The following is a 20582-nucleotide window of genomic DNA, read 5'->3' as shown; positions in this document are numbered from 1 at the left end:
AAGACTATGACAAAAATCAGAAAGAAAATGGTAAAAGGAGGATACGAACACACCTTGTCAGCTAGATGTGAACATTTAAAGACTATGACAAAAATCAGAAAGAAAATGGTAAAAGAGGATACAAACACACCTTGTCAACTAGATTACCTCACTGCCTTATTATACTTCTCAGCAGCACTTGTATTTGAGGAGCCATGCCAAACACCACAGCCACCTCCTAAGAAAGTACATTTAATGACACTTCTTTGAAACCAGCTATTTACAAGTGATTTAGAGCATTGTTTTTCCCTTGAATGTGTCAGCGTCTTAGGGCAGCAAAGCATTTCTGTCTCTAAAATCTCCACTCTGAAGTACAGACAGCTCTCCCCAAGGAGGCCCCACCCTCCCTTGTCACCATCAAGGCCATGGATGAGCAGCTGGGTCTGCAGAGGACACTCAGCTGAGGCTCAGGACACAACTTCTATGAGTCCCAGACTAGCAGTGGCTACCAGTTTTCAATAAACTCACCCCATCCAGCAATTAAGAAAAGAGGGACAAAAGATTATATTTTTAACTACTTTAAGCTGCTTCCTGTAAAGGAAGGACAGGAATTCCAGCCAACATTTTTGTAATGAGGCCACATGGGGTTTCTGGGTTTGCCTTTTATTTAATAATTCTAATTGTTCAATCGATTAAAAAATTACAAAGCTGGTTGCCAACAGTTAGTACTCTTCACACTTACCACTTTTTTCAGCTAACTGTAGAATTAGGATTTGGAACAAAGTGCCAGCACCTGATTTTTGCAGAGTGACGATTCAAGCCCCTCTCTACCCCCACAACAAAGCACCAACCTAAACCAACCCCTCAAACCTCTAGATTTTACCTCCTCCTTAACAGCTCCATTTTTTTAACAAACCTCAGAGTCATCTGCAGCACCTCCCTTAACCTTTTGTCTTCTTGGATTGCAAGCATTCATCCCTTCCTTTTTTAATTTCTGCTCTTTCAAATCTAGAGCATGCTTGGCTGATTTTTCATAAAACATAACCTTTTGTCTGCTCCTTCCAAGTCTCAGTACTTGCCTTACCAGTATAGCTGTAATGCCTCAGTTTAAAACAATCTCATGCTTTTGACATTCTCTCCATTGTTCTTTCAAGTTTTTCTGAGATTCTGCCTTGACACAGAAAGTTAAAGCTTCTTATCTTCAGTGTTAAAGAAATGACAGACCTGCTAACATACCAGCTGCAATTTTATTCTGTCCTCCTTCTCCCTCTGTGTATTTTTCAGAATCCTCTACTGCATCTGCTCTCCTCTCTCTTTTCTCATGCTTGGTTTTATATTTTTTCACTGCCAGCCTTGCAGTTGGACCAACTGTATTTTTACTGTCAGCAGAACAGTCTTTTCTCAATCAAGTCTCTTTGTAATCACTTCTGCATCAGTTTCCATGCCAGCTGTATCCCCTTACAATCTATAAACTTATCATTCAACACATCAAAAATTTTTTGATGTAAGCTGATTGGGATACAGACCATGAGCTATATTTAACCTTTAGAAAATTCAGCTAGGTTGATGAAATTATAGCAGGAAGAATCTGACCTTGTATTTTCAGCATTTTTCAAGCCCCCAGGTACAATCCTTTGGCAACTTTCCACTAACTTGTTTCATTCACTTGGCATATAGGGAAATAAAACACTCATCTGACTGATAGCATGGTTGTTACCTAGGTGTTATTCATGCTTTATTCTGATTCCCACAGCTTAGATTTGAAATGTGTTTTTGATAGGATTCCCAGTGGGCTGTTAAGGGTGTTAATCAATACTGGCAGCAATTCAGACCTCAGTGGACTCACCACATTTATCCTATCATCCCATTAAATTTTAATCAAGCTTTGATGGCTTTTCTAAATAAACTTTTCTCAACAGCTGGGTATAGATACAATATCTGAGTAGTTGCTCTTGCATTCACACAGTGCCCTCAAAACATTATTTTTATTCAGCTACAGTTTGCTTTTAAGAACTTCATGTAAGTGAAATATTCTCCTCATGTTACAGACCTTTCAAGAGCACTAACTTATAATGGGCTGCTGAAGAGGTTCAGTTAGTGTAGGGGAGGAAGTAGATATCTAGACTTTGTCTCATTGCATTTTGCCCTCCAGTTTTCAGCCCCAGTGCCCAGTTCAGTGCTTTTCTAGAAGCCTGTGGAATTTTTCTTCTTCACAAGGTTTTTTACCATTTCACTACCCAGTAATCTTTTGGAAGCATGGCCAGTGGATTTTTCTGTACTGTTTCTGGAGTTCCATCTATTCCAAAATCCACTTCCTTATATGCCAAATGACTCAGAACATTTTTAGGCCTTTATCCTCTGTGCAGGATTTACTACAGGTCTAAAAATTTTACTGCAGATTATTTAGATCTCATTTTAGGTGGAGAACAGCACTGAAAATGGTGTGTCTGTGTCTAACTTAGATCATATTCTCCACTGACATTTCCTACTGGTCACTGGGTGAAAGATGCAATTTTTGCTATGCCTTTATTGTTACAGTTTTACACATTCACTGTGCAAAGTAAATGGTGGAACTTTGTAAAGATAAATCTTCCAAAATTCAAGTTGCAGCTTGGTAGTTCTTGGAAGTGTAACTCATTCTTCAAACTATCACGTGTGTCACACTAAAGTTTATATTTTTGGTACTAAATGAGGTCAGCTGATAATTTCTTCTTCATTCAACTGTTGACAGAGCTCCATGCAGACTTAATTATTATTAATAGATTCCATTAATTCAATTTCTAATTACTTTAGTTCATTTTAAATGCTAATGAGTGAGCCTACACAGAGTACAGAACAGCCCTACCCCATACTTCCTTCCATCCAAATTCCACTCCCTCCACACAGGATGTAGCAGAAATTTCATGAAGATAATATTTCTCTGGCTGCTCATAAGGGTCTCATGTTTTAGAGAGAGTTTTAAAACCTTACTGAAGCCAAAGTTTATGAGCTCAACTGCTTCTCCCACAGCCACAAAGCCTGAGCCCTGCTACCACCGGAAACCAGATCTGTTTGACAGAATTAGTTCTTGACAAATCCATGTTGGCTCACACTTATCTCACTGTTATCTTTAAGATGCTTAGACTTTGTTTGATAATTTGTTCCAGAAATCTTACAGCAGTTGACATTAAGCTGACTGGCCTGTAATTTCTTGGGTTCTTTTTTCTTCTCTTCTAAAAGACATTCAAAATCCCTTCATTTAAAAGCCACTGGCTCTGTTCTGATCTTCTGATTTCTCATTGTTGACAAATTCATAAAGAGCACACTGAGAGAGTCCACATTACCTTTCAAATTCTTTTTGCCTTCAAATACAAGACCATTTGTAAAAAATTTCCTGTTGCTCAGTACTAAGAATATCTACGGTATTTAATGTCTAAGTAAGAATATCTACATATTAAAAATGCCCAGCATTTCTAAATTAAATTCCCACAGCAGCATCAGATATGCTGTTTTATACATCCTTTTAGGAGGGTAAAACATTGCTTGGGAACAAATACTGGCTCTGTAGCATCACTGACACCTTCACAGTGCAATCTTAGGTCACTTAAATACATGCTGCTTTACAATTTCACTGTTAAGGTAATGCATCTTTCAAATTCACTCTCTAATTGCTCAACCTGATTTTAGTTTAAAAAAAAGAAAAAAGTATCACCAGTTTCCCAGTGCAGGTTTTCTCTTTTACAGACTGATTTTTGAAAGCAAAATGCCACCTTTATCCTGCCAGGAAAGGAACGTGCCTCCAATAAATTAAAGTGCACATGAATGCTGTGTGGGAAAGCAAAAGAAGGAATATTAGTTATGAGCTCCAATGTTTTTGCCTCTCTGAATGCAGATAAATAATATCAGGAACCATTAAACTTAGGAAAGGCCATCTGGCTTTTTTCCCCCCACAGCCTACTCAGTCTGGTGAGGCCATGTTAGATGGATATACAACACACACTTTACAACACTGTTTCACAGAATTTGCTGCAAGTGTTCATTTTTGTCTTCTCTCACTTTCCCCCAAAACTTGCTAAATGTGTCTGCCACAGCATCTAATCTGTAGCTGAAAAAAGGGTGAGTGTGATGGCAAAGCTGCTCTGAGAATAACTTCATAACGATTACTGCGAGAAACAGCAATATATCACAATATTTTCTCTGTCTAGTAACACTTATCTTAGCCTCTGCTCGGCCAGCCTTGAGGGATTAAAGCTGAATTCCAGGGTTTCATTTGCAGTACAGTCTGCTGCAGCTGGTGCTCTAAGGCAATTAAGCTTATTTCTTATAGACTCTTAGAAAGAAAGAAAAAAAAAAAGTGTGGCAGCATTTTTACTTACTATCCTTGCCTGTATATAAATCTTTTTTCCACAAGTATTTTAATTTTCTGAAGTGAATGGAAATCCATCAGCACCAGTTTTGAGAAGGAAGGGGAGAATTACAATGGCAAATAGCAAAAATGAAGAAAGCAAGGTGGTGCTGTGATTACCCCAGGTGAATGCATCCCTTCTTTTTACAGCTCTGAGATTCACAAAACTGGGGAAGACTGGAGCATCTTTCAAACCTAAATATCTCTGTCTATTCAGCACACCTTGGACACCGTGCAGGAAACTACTCTGGTAGTCTGCAGCTGCAGAAAAATACTGAAAGAAGTTCAGTATTCTGGTGATATTCTTTGGTTCATTTTATGTGATTTTGGGTAGCCAACCATGAACCTCCTCCAAAAGGCAGCTTCCAGATATGTTCCTTTTCTGTGTTTGAATCCATGCCCACACTGCCTGGTGCACAAGGAGGTGAGCACAGACCACAGCCAGCTCAGAGCTCTCCAGGAATCATTCTTCCCAAGAAACCACCTCACCTCCTAACCACCCTGTTCCTCTCCATGTGATGCTAAATCCAATTATTTTAGCCAAGAATGACCCCTTAAATGGAGCTGTGAAAACAAAATGGATGAGATTTTAATCTGAATATCCCCATGAATCTGTGAAGCACAGGCTTAGAGAGTGGGCTGAGTGGGGGACGTTGTGTTGGGGAGAAAACCCAACCTTGAGGAAAGGACTTTTGTAGGAATTATTGCAATCATCTCATAGGCTTGGGTCCAACAGCCATCTCCAACCCACAGCAGGGCAAACTGCCAAACTGCTTGCTAAAAAGGTTTTGTGGGTTTTCAGCTTTTTTTTTTTTTCTAGTTTGTGGTTACTATGCATCTCTCCTGCTTGTCTTTCTTGTTGTCTCTTCTGCAGCCTGTATCCACAAGCCTGAGCAAACACATCTGACTGCAACTGCCCTGTCTAATCACTAACATCTTTCTATCAATACAGAGAGCTGCCCTTTCAACCCTTCTTGCCTTTATTATTTGCCTCATATACCTGCAGAATAAAGAACTGCTGAGATCTCCATGACATGGGCAGGTAAAACATAATGACAATGTGCCCCATCCAAAATCTGTGTGTGAAGCTGCTAACAGGAAATTTTACCTGTGTCTCCTCAATTCCCAGGGTTAGCCACTTTCTTTCCAGGCACAGATTTCCTCTGTCTGGAAGCTGTTGGTGTAGTGCTGGAAGAGGCTTTGAGCCCCTGAGGAAATACTTAGCTGGAAACCCACATCCTTTTTCAGAGAAATCTCTCCAAGTGTTACCAGAAATGAAGCCACATGAACCTCATTTCTGGTCAAACAATTGTTTCATTGATTGTAAATTTCAGGTATACTTTTCTGGGATGATCAACCTACATGTCTCAATCGTAAAGGATAAGAAACTTCCAAACAACACTACAAAAAACAAAGTTTAGTCTTTTGTAAATGAGTTTTATATAATTGTGAAAATAATGCAGTATTTCTGAGGAAAATTCAGTGTCAAGTGTATCCAGCAATTTAGGATGTCTGATGATGCACAATCACTGAAATTAATTACCATCATCTTACAAAATTGGTTCTAATTAGCTGATGCCTTCCCACTTCAGAATATCTCTGAAGCAGCTTCATATTGCAAATCCATGCCAATGGTTTTTACCCAAAAATGTTAGCAGCCGGCATACAGGATCCTTTGTGGGGTGGGGAAGACATAATTCAGCTGAGCTTGCTGTTAAATCCATATAAATAGCAGAAAGTGGGCATTGCTGTCTCTAAAGCAAGGAGTAAAGGCTTTCTAGATTTGAGGGGTGAGAGATTAAAGGGTGGGGAGATGCTTTTGATTTGTGGCACAACCTGTACTGGCATGAAAGAAAATATCCCACCACGGCTGTGAGGGAGGTGATGGCAAATGGAATTCTTCCTCTGGAATACCCTCACATGGTTCATCACAGAATCTCACTTTGAATTTGTAAGACTGACCCATTTTTGCAGGCTTTTGAAGAAAGACAGATAGAGGGATGTGCTGGGGAATTTTTGCTGGTAGTGGTATGTGGGGAAATATTTCTTATGGTGGGAAATGGACTTTTTTCCCCTCTGTGTAAAAACACTTTGCACTGGAACAATTGATTCCTTTAAATAATAAGAAAGGCAGACTATGTGATAAGCCCTTCCAAATCCCACAACATTTGTTATAGTCACTGAACGCCTTTCATTAGGATTGCTAAAGATAAAACCTCTCTGCTGCTTTGTATCTTCACAAAAGCTTTTAAAAATGTGGACTTATATCTGCAGGAAACAACTATTATTAATGAAGCAGCTGGATTTCTTTTTAAATAGGTTACTTTGCAGCCATTTGCTCTGATAATTATAAACAGAAATGCTGACATATATCTACAGTGCTTTGGGATGTTGAATATTATCTAAAGTACATTTAAAAAGCCTTTTAGAAGAATAAACCATATCTGAAGTGTGAATTGAAGCTGTAAAATAATATACATGAAAAACAGCTGCAGAAATTATTAGCTCACATTTCCCCCCAGCAGTTCTGCTTCCAAATATATCTGATGCAATGTGAGAAGCATTGCTCCACAGTAACATCAAAATTCTGCTGATGCCACTGACTATTAAAGTATCCTAATAAGTAGTAACTGTTCTGACACATGAATGCATGTGAAATAAACCCGGAACATAGATATCACACCAGAGCAGTTCAGAGAAAGGTAATTCTCTCTCATGAATTATTTCAGGACTTGGTTCTGTTCTATGAAATTCTCCACGCACACACACACGAACAGAACAATGTTTGAGGCCCAGACAAATCTTCCTGGGGCACTGCTGAAAAATCACAGAGCAGGAAAGCTGCAGGTACTCAAATCAGGGCCAGTTCCTGTCTGCAGATGGACAGAGAGATGAGCCAGAAAGGAAAGGGGAGTAATTTTTAAAAAACTACCCAGTGTCCAAGACATGGGTGATATCAAATGCTCCATAAAAATAACTTGATTTTGAGAAATCAGCAAATTATCACAGGAAACTGCTGGTATGTTTCTGATAACATACAGATATCTGTCATGCTTCTTGACAATGGAAAATAAAATATTATTTGGGAGAGTAGGTAAGGAGGACAACAAAGAAATATCTGAGAAAAATTACTATGGAATAATCCAAACCAAAAAGTAAAGAGAATCAGGGTCTGGAGGTATCTGGCAGTGGCTCTGCTGTACTCTCAGGGCTGTATCCTTTGTTCCAATTGCTCCTCTCTGGTGGCTTCCCCTCTTCCCAACAAGTTCTGCCTCCATGACTTTCTCCCCTCTCATGTAAACCTTTCTGAAAGTGCTGGCTGCTTTTCCCTCCTGCTTATTCACTTTTGTTTCTCTAAGCAGTTCCTCCTCCTGCTACCACAGAGGAGCCTTCAGTCACCATCACCAAGATTTTTGTCCCAGTATTTCCACAGCTCCCTGCTGAATGTCTCTCCTTTGGGATACCCTTTCAAACAAGTTCCCAAACCCACAGGCCCCTGACTTCCCACAAGCCCAGATTTACCATTCTGCAGGATGGAAATGACAGTGGGCTACTGAGGGCTGGTGTTTACTTTTTAAGACAAATCTGAGATACTTGACATTAAAATTATTCACACAGATTCTTATGTCAGTGGGTCTGGAGCATTTCCAGGGGTTCTGTTAAAAAAAAGACTATTTTAGGACAACTTTAGCTCACAGAGAGGGGTCATCCTTTCCTTTTACATTTCTAAAAAGAATGAAAAACAATTTTGCCATCATATTACTCACATTTTCTGTAGCCTTTCCTTAATGTTTACTAAGGACCTTTGGGGGTTAATTAATGCCAGGACATTTCACCCATGAACTGTTTTCTAATTCAATTTGTTAAATGCAAGTAGCCATAAATATTATAAATCAATTACAGAGTATATTCTATGCTTCACCAACCAAAAAAATCATAACAGAGTATTTTTGAAGGTGATTGAGAAAAATGAATCACTTCCATAAGGCCAGGCATTTATGCTTCAATTTATCTTTTCTTTCACAAAAACAATTTGAAATACATTTTACTAAATACAGGAACTACTTTTGTAGAAGAAATCAATTATATTCTGAAGTTTAAATCTTTTTTTTCCAGCCGTGCTCTAATGTATTACTGTACCTCAGAAAAGTACCCTGGGGAAAAGGCTTCTATTCTTCACTAGAAATCCATGAATAACATTATGTAGAAATTAATTTGTGATAAATGATTCAAAATCTTAACCTAGAATGGTTTCTGATTCAAATGTCATCATAAAATGGCACCTCACCCGCAGGAAGGAGTCAAGGGATCCGTTCTCCATGTATTCAACTACAATCATTACTGGTCTGCCTGCAAAACAGCAAAGACACACATCAGGATTATGGACATATTATGGGGCTTTTACAATTCTAGCTGTTCTGCAGAGATTATTCACAGTAGCTGAATATATAAAATATTTCCAAAATTCTCATTTATATCACAAACACAATTCCCTGTGTTACTCTTAAGAATTATTTTCTATGCCTCTTTTTTTTGTTTATTTTGGGTTTTGGGTTTTTTTTTCAATTTTTTTTTTTTTTTGGTTTTGTTTTTTTTTTTTTTTTTTTTTGGTTTTGTTTTTTTTTTTTTTTTTTTTTGGTTCTTAATGGATCAGCTGAATGCACATCATTTACTTTGGTGTATTCTCCCTTAAAAAATGATCAAAGAAGACCCTGCTATCTCCAAATAGCAAAACTTTCCATGTAATATTTTGGAATGTATCTGAATTAAGGCAAAACCCAAATATTCATAAGCCATGTGCAAGTAATTACAAACTGAGGGTCATAATTTTCCTCTCAAAGAAAGATATCTCAGTGACTTAGGAACACAGGAGAGTGATAGAATGGGGTGTCACAAAAAAAAGTTCTCCTAGATCTGCTGTGTACATTGGGTGTGTATAATCCAGCAAAACTCTGAATTCCTGTGTTTGAAAATACCTAAAATATACATGGTGTTACTCAAATCAAGGTTTTGCTCAACCAGCACAGTCCCAGGGTGGCACCATATCCAAATTGAAGGAAAGCAAGACATTACATTTATGTCTTGAAAGGATATAACGGTCTGAAGATAAACTTTTGAAATGTGTACTTAACTTCAGCACCAGCTGGGGTAACTTTAACACTGCTGGTACCCTTTAAAAAAACAAAAAAACCACTTTAAGTGCTTGACAGGAAAGGGCAATCAGGCTGCCAACCGGGCTGCACAGTAATTCTTAGAATTACTAATAACCCAAAGCAGCCATTTTTCACAAAAAAAATTAAGGAAGAATAATATTAATAAGATTAGGAATGAGGTGAAAGGGCTTAAAATGGCAGACTTTTCTTTTCCTGGGAATGCCCATCTCTTTTGGGGTTTGTGGGAAACCAGAGCTATGCCAAGTGGTGACACTGTGATTCCACCATTTCCCTTCCTCAACTCTACACTAGGTGGGCCAATATTTTTCAAACCCAAAAGAAGACTCTTTCATCACTTTTTTTTTTCTCTTCTGCTCAATTTATGTTTGTGATGTTTTTGGATGAAGGGATGAGAAATAAAGAAAGTGCTTGGGCTGATAAAGTGTAGAAGGGCATTTTGATTGCTCTACCACAATTATCTATTTCTGTTCATTTTGATTAATAGTGGAAGTGTTTATTAAACTGTCCACAATGTACAACAGGCCACAGCCAGGTATTTCTCCTGAGCAGTTACAGTTTCCCTTCAATTTAAAAAATGAATGATCCATTTCTGTGTTTGCTCTCCAGCATGGTGACCCAGAGTTTTGACTTCCTGGTGATGCCCATTTACAGAGCTTAGTCTGGTCTTTTTGTAGTTCCTATCAATATTCCCTCATTTCCTCTAATAAAAATTGTAATTATTTCTGTATTGACTCTCATGTTCACATCTTCTATGAATGAAACATTTCATAGCGTTGTCACAATACTAATTATTTTTTTTGTATGTGTGTGAAAATTCCCAGATGCCTTGATAAGTCTTTTGGGAGTGTGAAGAATAACCAGCTTCTTTCTTTTTGACTGAATGTTTAGTCTTAGCTGCTGATGTGCATCTGCCACCAAATCAATTACATTAATCTACACCCATTGGTTATACCCTGGTTTTGCAACATGAACTTAAAAGATACATCACTTTTAAGCTCTTCGAGATCAGAGTGTTTTAAAAATTCATGTTTCCTTTAGTTCAGTTTGCTAATGATGGCTGATTGTACAGCCCACTCTCTTTAGTTTCAAGCACATGAATGCCCCAGATTCCCTTCCCTTTATCATTTCCTTACTGTCACAGGGCTGACACCTCCACATGAAAGGAAAATCCTAAAACCTAGAGAAGTAAACAAACTGCAGCCTGATTCTAGAGAATCCTCCACTGTGCAAAACCCTCCTGAGCAAGTGGTAATTTCTGAATTGATGCAGACAATAGTATTTTTCCATAAGTAGGGGTGTAAAGCTGGCTTTCAGATGCCATATTCAGAAATTTCTCTTTCTGAGTAAATCAACAACTACAACACCTGTACAGAAAATTTGCATTTGAAGGGAAGGACAAATGGAGCTTTAGAACAGCACCCCTGGTTTCCTGTGGGTAATCCTTTGGCACTCTACACTTTCCAGAAGCTGTAATTTTCTCTAGAGGTTCACAGGCCCTCATTGCAGCTTTTATGCTCCTTAGATTCACATCCTTCACCAGAAATTATTTTCATACTTGCTAAACAGAACCATTAATTCTTCTACATTCTCTCACAAAACATTCTTGCTTCCAAAAACACCCCGTCTGTACTTCCTTTTGCTCAGACCCTATGCTCCTAGGTTAAAGTAACTATGAAATATATTAATATGCATTCATCTGTGGATTTAAAGAATATATTTCAGTATTTTTTTTTCACTGGACAATGAGGTTTTAAACCACTCAACTTGAATGACTTGAAATGACATGCCTTAACACAAAAACAGCTCTTCCAGGTGACAGCACAGAAATGGCACTAAATACACCAAAAAAAGCAGCAGTTTCATTCCAACGGGTTGCTGTATATCAGGAAATCAGCATATCATCAATAAATTTAGTCACTTAGGCTGATAGCTTCCCACTGACTCAGTCTGTATCACTTGCCATGCTACCAAAATTTCAAATGAAATTGAGGTGGGATTGTGTCAAGACACCACAATGTGTCAAGACACCATGAAAATAAACCTGGCTCCATCACTTGATTATCTCAAGCAAAAATCTTTAATCTGGACACAAACCTAAATTCTCAAATAATCCTGTCTTTAGTGTGACAGCACTTGATAAAAGCCACCTGATTTTGGCTGCAAGTTTAATGCATCCCTGGAGCTATTTATGTATTCCAAGCCGGACTGTGACAGTGACATTTTTAGTCAGCATAGTATTTGTCTTTGGAGCACCTGTGGGTTAAAAATGTCTCAGCTGTTGTTAGGGTGGCTTGAAGACACAGCAAAAAACTCTGTTACACAGTAGAATCCAGTGGGAACTTTTACCATCAAAATGGCAACACTGGCTCTATTGCCAGTATGTTGTCCTTTACAGAGGAGAGCAATTTGAGTCCAGAAAAACTTGTATGTGCTAGACCCCTGTACAAACACAAAATATTGCTTTAGTTTCAAAGAGGACTACAAAACTGACTATAAAAATAGCACTGGGAGATTTCTAAACTAGTCTAGTGTTTGCATCTGAATAATTTTTAAAAAGCCTATAACTTAGATTATGAAAATTCACGCTGTTGTCATGACACTAAGAATTCCTCATCCTCAAAACAAGAACAGAAATGAATAAATGGGAATGGGGTAGAGAAACTCTGAGACAGAGAAGCAATCTTTGATTATTTTATCAAGGGGTAGGCTAATGCAATGCTGGAAGGCATTGAATTATTTTCCCAGGATTGCTTACAGCACAAAAGATGGAGAATAAACAGATTTAAGGACAAAGAGCAGTGGGACACAGATGGCAGCCAAGGCACTCCTGGGAGCAACAACGACCTCCACAAATGGCCGAACCTCCTGGGATAGGAGCACACCCATCTCCAGCCCAAGGAATTGCCCACTTCAGGGAGGTGTTTCCACACAGATACAGGAAGAGGTACAGGAGAAGGATCTGAAGAACTGAGTTAATTTTACAGTCAAGAGCCACACAAGAGAAGGAATGGAAAAAGGATACTGAAAAAGGTGTCAGCTGAGGGTGTGGAACCAAGGAGCTAAAAAGTGTGGGTGTTGCTAGAGGAGAGCACACAGCTTCTCCTTTGAACTGGGGGAGGATGAAATAAAAATGTTTGAAGCTGGTTCAATGATCAAATCAGTCAAACAAATCAGACTCACAGCAGTTTTAGATGCTTAGCACTGCTGGAGTGGGGAGTACTGGGAGAAAACAGATCTTTTAAAGCAGAGAAATTATAGTGTCCTGAGGCAATGGGTTTGAACCCTAAATACAGATTTTACACACTACATATATCACATTTAAAATGTGCAGCACATTATAACAGGTGTATCATTTTACTACATAGTTAAAATAACAACATGAAATAATTGTATTTATGCATGACACACACTGATACCATCCCCACATTCTCCGTTCTCATATTTTTTGGGAAAGCATAAATATTCCCCCCCAGACACATGTGGTATATTGTCTGAAGCAGATTTCCCTCCTTGCACATGGAGAAATTGTGGCTCTGGGAGATCCATTTCAGAGTTCCAGCATCTCAGAAAGCCACACTGAACACACAAGAGCAGCACTGGGGCTTGGCATGATGCAGAGAAAGGACAGCAATTCAATTTCTCCCAACTGAGATGAATCTACAGAAGGGGCAGGAGCTGCTCACTATTTTGAGGCAACTCCCACCTTGTGACAAGAGGCTGACTGCTTTGGACAACTCTCCCTAAGAGAGTTCTTTGCAGTTCTCCCACTCAGCTGTACTGCAGTGCCACTCAAACAAAACCAGTGAAAATGACAAACAACCTGTATTGATGTCATGCCACCCCAGAATATGCTGCAATCTTCTATTTTCCATTGATCAATCTGTTTGTCATTTTTTTTATAAGCAGGAACGCAAAAATAAAAAAAAAGTGCCATACATTGCCAAATAATGTAAAATACCGATTAAATCTGAAATTCACATTGTATATATTTTTAGGGTTTGTTTTTTTCCACAACACAAGATTTTGATAGCATGCAATTTAATTGAGTGCCAGAGTGATGAATAAAGAGGAGAATCTGAAGTGTCATATCAATGACAAAATATTCAGCTTGTTGTCTCCTGTTGTCATTTTAAATAATACAGCAAAGCCTCCTTTAATGAATGTTTTATGTAAGATTAATCCTCCAAAAAGAATACTTAGCACATGTTCTTTTTCTACAGACTTACAACGAAACCTCTAATACCAATTATGGGGATAGATTTGTTAACATAAACACATGATCCTCATTCTTTCACTTAAAACAGCACAGGTTGGCACCTGTTCCCTGGTTCATATTAGAAAAAATTGCTCCACCACTTCTGCAGATCAGAATGCACGTGGCTCAGGAAATCACCTCCCTATCGGGCATCTCTTCATTCCAAAGCCATGTTCTGATGTTAGTTGCCAGGGATTTATCTCCTGCTAAAGCAGAGATAAGCCAGCCCCAAACCAGGGGCACATCCTGGGTGAGGGCTGTGCCTTCCACGCTCCCAGGGCAGCCCAGGGGAATGCCCAGACCTTGGGAGGTGCTCCTGGAGCTCACAGCTGCTCCAGTCATTGCACACCCCTTCAAATCAGAGAGCCACTGGCCACAGCAAGCAGCTGCTTCTCTCTTGTCATCACTAAAAATGCATTTGTGTGCATCAGAAAGGATTAATTTCAGTGACTGAAAAATATTTTTTCCATTATACAAAAAAGGTAGAGGAAAAAAGAAAGGAAACAAAAGATTATGAAAAAAACCCCAGCAAATAAAAATAATCCTGCCACTTTGCATTTTTGGTTTTGCATTGTTAGCCCACATCAACTCACATGAAGCCAATTTGGATTTTACTGGAAGCCACCACACTTGAATTCTTGACTCACATGACAGAAGGCCCCTGACTAAGACCTGTGTCCAAGCAGCATCAGAAAAATAGAAGCTGCAGTTCCAAACTCATTTTTGAGAGTTTAGAAGCCAGAGTTTGCAAACTGGATGGGATAACATGTTTACATGGTGCTGCCACAGGAATTCCCATAGATATAACCTATTTATCTTTCTGCTAGAGCACGTTGGATTTTCTCATGTCTACATACCAAATATCATTAGTTAAGTCAATTTTGCAGATACTTCTGCAAAATCAATTAATAACACTTCAAAACACATGAACGACCATAAGATACTCTTTAAATGTTAGGAAGGTATGGCCACACAGCTACCATTGCTACCTGAAGATTTATTGTATCCACACAATCTGAAAATATTTCATAACATAAGCCTGTTCTTTGAGCTGTTTTCCTCTAATTATACACTAAATGCTTTTCCACTTACTACCCTGCAACCCACTGGCAAGAATTTATGCCTGTTGCTGTGTTTTAGAAGCCAGGAAAAGTCTATATGTCTATTTATAAAATATTGACATTAAATATTAAATATTTATAAAACCTTCTCAAACCTTCTGGTTTGAGAACCTGCAACCTCATGTTGCAAGCAGCACTGCAAGTGGCTTCCCTTGATCCTCACGTGACAAAGGGAGAATGTATCCACACAATCTGAAAATATTTCATAACATAAACCTGTTCTTTGAGCTGTTTTCCTGTAATTATATATTAAATGCTTTCCCACTTACTACCCTGTGACCCACTGGCAAGAATTTATGCCTGTTGGTGTTTTAGAAGCCAGGAAAAGTCTGTATGTCTATTTATAAAATATTGATATTAAATATCAAATATTTATAAAAATGTCATGTTGCAGGCAGCACTGCAAGTGGCTCCCCTTGATCCTCACGTGACAAAGGGAGAACGTGCTTTGGACAACAGAAATTTGAAGAGTCCTGCTGCTCCTGCAAGCCCTAACCCACATCAATCTGTGTGCCTACAGAAGATAGTCTGGAAGATTTTGAGGAAGGGAAAGTGGAAGTGTAAAGAGAAAGCAGTTATGTTGTTTCCATTATTTATTTTCTGATCCTTATCTTTCCATGAGAGAAGCAAGTGGAATGCAGGAGAGGGTAAAAGCAGAAGAAATAGGTTTTTTCTCACTACTTGGGGGTTGGGTAGGTGAGAGAGAAATAAATGGCTAAAATTATATTATAGAAATACAAAAAATGGCACTTTTGGTTTAGCACTGAAGCAAAGGAGAAAAAAAAAAATCATAACAGATAATGAATTCTGTTCAGATTCAGTTTCAGAGAGAGACTTTTACCCAGCTGGATTTATCAAAACAATTCACCTCAGTTATTTCATAACTTAAATTCAGCATCTTTCACTTAATCTAATGACATCTCACCCTGAAGCTCCTCACGGTTCATACCAACCCACATCCTCCTGTGGAAGGAGCAAGGGATGTTCTTTGGCTCAGAATTAGGTCACAGAGTCCAACTGCATCAATGATAACTTGCCCTGCTGACCCAGAGCACGTAAAGGAGTTCAAACAATGTGAAATCTCTGCACTGGGGGCTTCTGCACCTTCATACTCAGTCTGCCACAATTCATAACAAGTTCTTAGGGAACACAAGAAGCAAATCCTACTGCGTCCCTGTTGTGAATTTACCTATTATCATAGGGGCATTATATTTAGAAGTGTAAGCTACAATGTAAATTTGAAAAGGAGCAGATTTTTATAAAAGTATACACAATTACAATGAAACAGGGTTTTGTGCTTTCATAAGCATAATGACATGGTTAAGGTATTATTTCAATCCTATTCTAAAATGTCATTTGTTGCTTACTCGATATTATGCCTAATTGAGAAGTTGATAAGATTCTGACATGACTTTAGGATATCCTTTGTGTATTTTCCCATTTACCATTTGAGCCGTTTTGCCCCATTTCCCTTTAGTCTATATAAAGATTAAACATCTGAGATACCACTGAGCTACAAGAAACTCATGATCCACCACTCTTCCTTTATGAGCAAGGCATCATTTCTCATGTGCAGAAGTAGTGGAGATCACACATCAACACTCCTGAAGGTTCTGAAACCCACAAAGGAAGCTTTGGTGTAACATGTGGGCTGCTAAATCCAAAATTAAGAAGACAAAACATCATGAGTCAGAGCTCCAACAAATACATGATGCCCTGGACCTAACATTGTGATATTTTTATGATCTCCTGCGGTTTTTCATCATTTATCTTTGAGGGTTTTTACCTTCAGAACATGAAGGCACACACTGTCAAGCTTCTCCCTCCAACTCTGATTCTAACTGTGTGTCACAGACAGGTAATATGAGTCTGTACAGGATTGTCTCGTCTTCACCAACTGCACAAGACAAAATACCACTGTGTAAAATTCAGATTTAGGCAGAATATTTCCCATACTCAGTATTTGGGCCTGGGAATGCTACTTCAGCAAGTTGTAAAGGCACACTGGCTTCCTACCTAAACCAGACCAAAACTATTTAAACATTATTCAAGCTACCTGTTTCTCCTGCCTCCCATCTCACAAAAACGAACCAGTTCTGATTATGCTTTTACATCCAGTGTTTTACCACTGGCAAAAAAGGGAGTTCAGTTTTCCCTTAATCTTGAGACAAAGAAAATCTGTGTGCATCTCATTTACAAATATACTTCTTTGTATATCTGTCAAGCTCCTCCTGCTCTCTTCATATCTTTCTGCTGCTGTTAGTAAGGAACAGCAACTTGTTTCAACTAACATGCTTGCAACAATAAATTTCCACATTTTCTCTAGTCAGATTAAAAAAAAATGCAATAGTAGTGTATATTATGTAAAAAAGACCGCATATGCAAATACTTTTTTCTGAACTTCTAGGATTTAGATATTTGGAATTGTTTACCATGACCACCTGAGCATGAAAGAAGATATTTAGCAAGAGTGCAGAATGAAAACCTCCTTTTATCACATCCTACACTCAGAGCTTAATTTCAGTTTTACAGTTCCATCTTAACCCTAAGCAACCAGCACAAAATATGTTTCTTTCAGTATTAATGCTGCTTGCTGCTCATCCTTATTTTGGTTCTGAAGTATTACCTGTCTGCCTAATGGAAAAGTCCATCTACATTTGAACTTCTGTTCTCAGAAAATACATGCCATTATGTATTAGTTACAGGGTTTATAAGGCAAACATTCCAGTGGAACAGCACTGGAATGTTTACCTTATAATAAGAATAAACTGGAAGAGCCACTTGGCTCAGGTATCCCAGGAAATGCATATGCAATAGAAGAATCAATTTGTTAGTCACTGGGAAAGGATTAGCAGTTTTCATTTAACAACAAATATAGAAGTGTAAGTGCTGGAATTCAGAATAAAGAAAAATGCATTAACTGGGGGTGAAAAAAAGTTACTTTTCTCCTTATTGGAGTACTATAATCATAGTTGAATTCACTATGTACAATTGCTCCTTGATGGTTCTTGTTGAGTAATTTTGTTCAATAAGGGTCTGTCAATACAATTTGCTTTCAAATGTCAGTTTATATAATATCAAGAATAATGGGCTCACTCAGGTGCACTTGGATATTGTAATAAAATATTAATTTTGGGCAAAAGAAAACTGTTAATCATCTAGTTTAGTACTCTACAATTATGCATGAATTTTTTGAGGAGCCCTGTGGAGTAAATGTGAACATTGTAATGTGTGTTAGACAAAGAGCCATAAATAACTAGGCAGTAAAACACTGAAGAGGGGATATCCTCTGTGGAATGTGCTTTTTATTGAAGAGGAGTCCAGGAAAGCAGTGAGCAAACCATTCTATATCACTTCCAGTTTCTGGAAATTAAGTGCATTCTCAATTTCTTGCATGCAATATATTGAGGTTCACGAAGGTGGGTTGCTTCATCAAGCCAAATTTCTTTGCTTCTATTTTTCCTACAATGTCAAGGAGCTGGATAGTTAACACTCACAAATTAAGGAAATAACTGATGGTCACACTTCATTAAAAAAGTCACATCAGGATACTTCCACAGCAGCTCCAGAGAGGGGCTCTGTGAGGGGAACAGGGGGCAATGATCCAGCTGCTGACCACAGCATGATGATCACAGACAGGGGAACAGGGGGCAATGATCCAGCTGCTGACCACAGCATGATGATATTTACAGAGATGAGTTTATGGCAAGAATAATTTTGATGGTTCTCTCCTGCTAATGCAGTTTGAATGCTGAACAGTCTGAAAAGGTTTGGCCAACAGAACCTTTCCAGTGTAGCTCATAACCTGGCGCAATGATCCAGCTGCTGACCACAGCATGATGATCACAGACAGGAGTTTATGGCAAGAATAATTTTGATGGTTCTGCTGCTAATGCAGTTTGAATGCTGAACACTCTGAAGAGGTTTGGCCACAGAGAGGTTTGGCCAACAGAACCTTTCCAGGGTAGCTCACAGCCTGGCACCCATCTCTTGTTCTTGTTGACACAAAAACTCAGTGAAGGAGTTTAGCTTCAGTTAGAAAGGAACAGTAGGACAGGTATTTGTTTTCCCTTTTTTCCTTCCCAGCTCAGCAAGCTGAGCAATCTCTGGCTCTTCAAAGACAGCAGAGCACCGTGAAGCCTCCTGCCTGTAACTTCTGTGGGCATTTACACAACAAACCTTTCACACAACACTTCAGTCAGGAGCTGCAAGAGGAGCGAGCTGAGAGCTTCCCCAAAGTGGAGCAAAGAACAGGGTGTGTAGTTTGCAAGAGAATATGAAGAGAGACATGCAGCTCTGGCAGTTTATAATTTGGGTTTTCACAATGTGTGTGTGTCATGAAGGAAGCTTCCACAGCTTGTGCCAGCCTCAGTGTGATGAGGAGTGTAAATGCTAAGTGGTTTAAGAATTTTATTTAATATATGCAAGGCTATCACTTGAGAAAAAGTACTTACAGCTCATGTGAATCCATCTGTCATTGCAGACCTACATCAGCTAAGTCATGTCAATTTGTACTGCTAACAGGTGGAATAACAAGGAATGAAGTAATTTGTGACACAAATGACAGCTAAATAAAAAGGAAGCCCTTGTCTGCAAATGGGCTTGTTTTTGCAAGAATCTAGGATAAGTTTTGCAGGCCTGCTTTAAGTTTTGCTTCTGGTGAACTGCTGTAAAGCAGTGACAGACTTTTGATGTAACTATCAAATATAAGCACTGTTGCATTAGAAGTTAGGTCTAGGCTTGAAAAACACCTACATTCGAGACAATCTATTTATGCAGAAAGACGTAATGCCTCGTTCCAGCAGCATAAATTAATCTTTAAATTGGCTAAATGAGGATACCTTTTGCATAAGAGAATCTCTGCACAGTGTAAAAGCTGAATTACACAAACTGAACATCAGCTGTCAATGCAATGGTAAAAGAAATACACTCCTCTCAACTACTGAGATTAAAGTAGAAAGGGAAAAAAGAAAACCAACAGCTGCATGGCCGTGCCAAGCTGCTTTCCAGACACTTATTTATAGCAGGCTTTCTAGTTTAGTTCTGTGTTTCATTAAAACATCTGTGGTAAATTTTGTAGAAAAAAGATCTAAAAGCATTTTGTCTTTAGTTAGAAATAAATTTTCTGAGTATTTGGAAGGGAATTTGCCACTTAGCTTGAGTTAAAGCTTTTGGTAAATAAAAAGCATCTCATTATCTTTGTTCCCAATGACCCTAATAGCAGAATAATGCTGGCATTTTAAGTCTCCCATGTAGTTAAATTAACTGAAATCTTACTCATAACCAATACGTGAAACAATTAGGTTATAATTCTGCAGTTATTCCATGTTAAGTACCTCTGTTAGGCTTATGAGAGCTACTGTCCAACACAAGCCCAAACATCTCCACTGAATCATGCACAGCAAGAGAGGCAGTTCTGTCTCTTATACCCCAGATCAGCACTGCCTTGTCAAGATTTGTTTTCATGGGGTTTTTTTTGTTAGTTTGTTTTTTGCTTTTTTTTTTTTCCCAAAAAAATTTTTGGGGGTGGGTTTTGTGGGTTTTTTTTTTTTTTTTTTTGTTTTTTTTGTTTTTTGCTTTTTTTTTTTTCCCAAAAAAATTTTTGGGGGTGGGTTTTGTGGGTTTTTTTTTTTTTTTTTTTGTTTTTTTTGTTTTTTGCTTTTTTTTTC

At 38.4% G+C, this 20582-nt stretch overlaps 1 protein-coding gene across 7 annotated transcripts in view; it reads right to left on the bottom strand.

Annotated features, from left to right (window-relative positions):
- Positions 1-20582, bottom strand: part of EPHA6 (EPH receptor A6) — a 378018-nt gene that overhangs the window by 51694 nt on the left and 305742 nt on the right. For all 7 annotated transcript variants that reach the window (XR_005627917.1, XR_005627919.1, XR_005627918.1 and 4 more), the window contains one exon: positions 8652-8713. Coding sequence is in view for 4 of the 7 variants with exons in the window: in XM_039713221.1 (XP_039569155.1) it covers positions 8652-8713 (62 nt within the window). In the remaining 3 variants the exon portion in view is untranslated. The remainder of the gene's footprint in view (positions 1-8651; positions 8714-20582) is intronic.

The sequence above is a fragment of the Passer montanus genome, unplaced genomic scaffold, assembly GCF_014805655.1.
Source record: "Passer montanus isolate IOZ18808 unplaced genomic scaffold, ASM1480565v1 scaffold28, whole genome shotgun sequence".
Taxonomy (NCBI): Eukaryota; Metazoa; Chordata; class Aves; order Passeriformes; family Passeridae; genus Passer; species Passer montanus.
The sequence above is the reverse complement of the archived record's forward strand: the minus strand, read 5'-3'. Positions and strand labels throughout refer to the sequence as shown.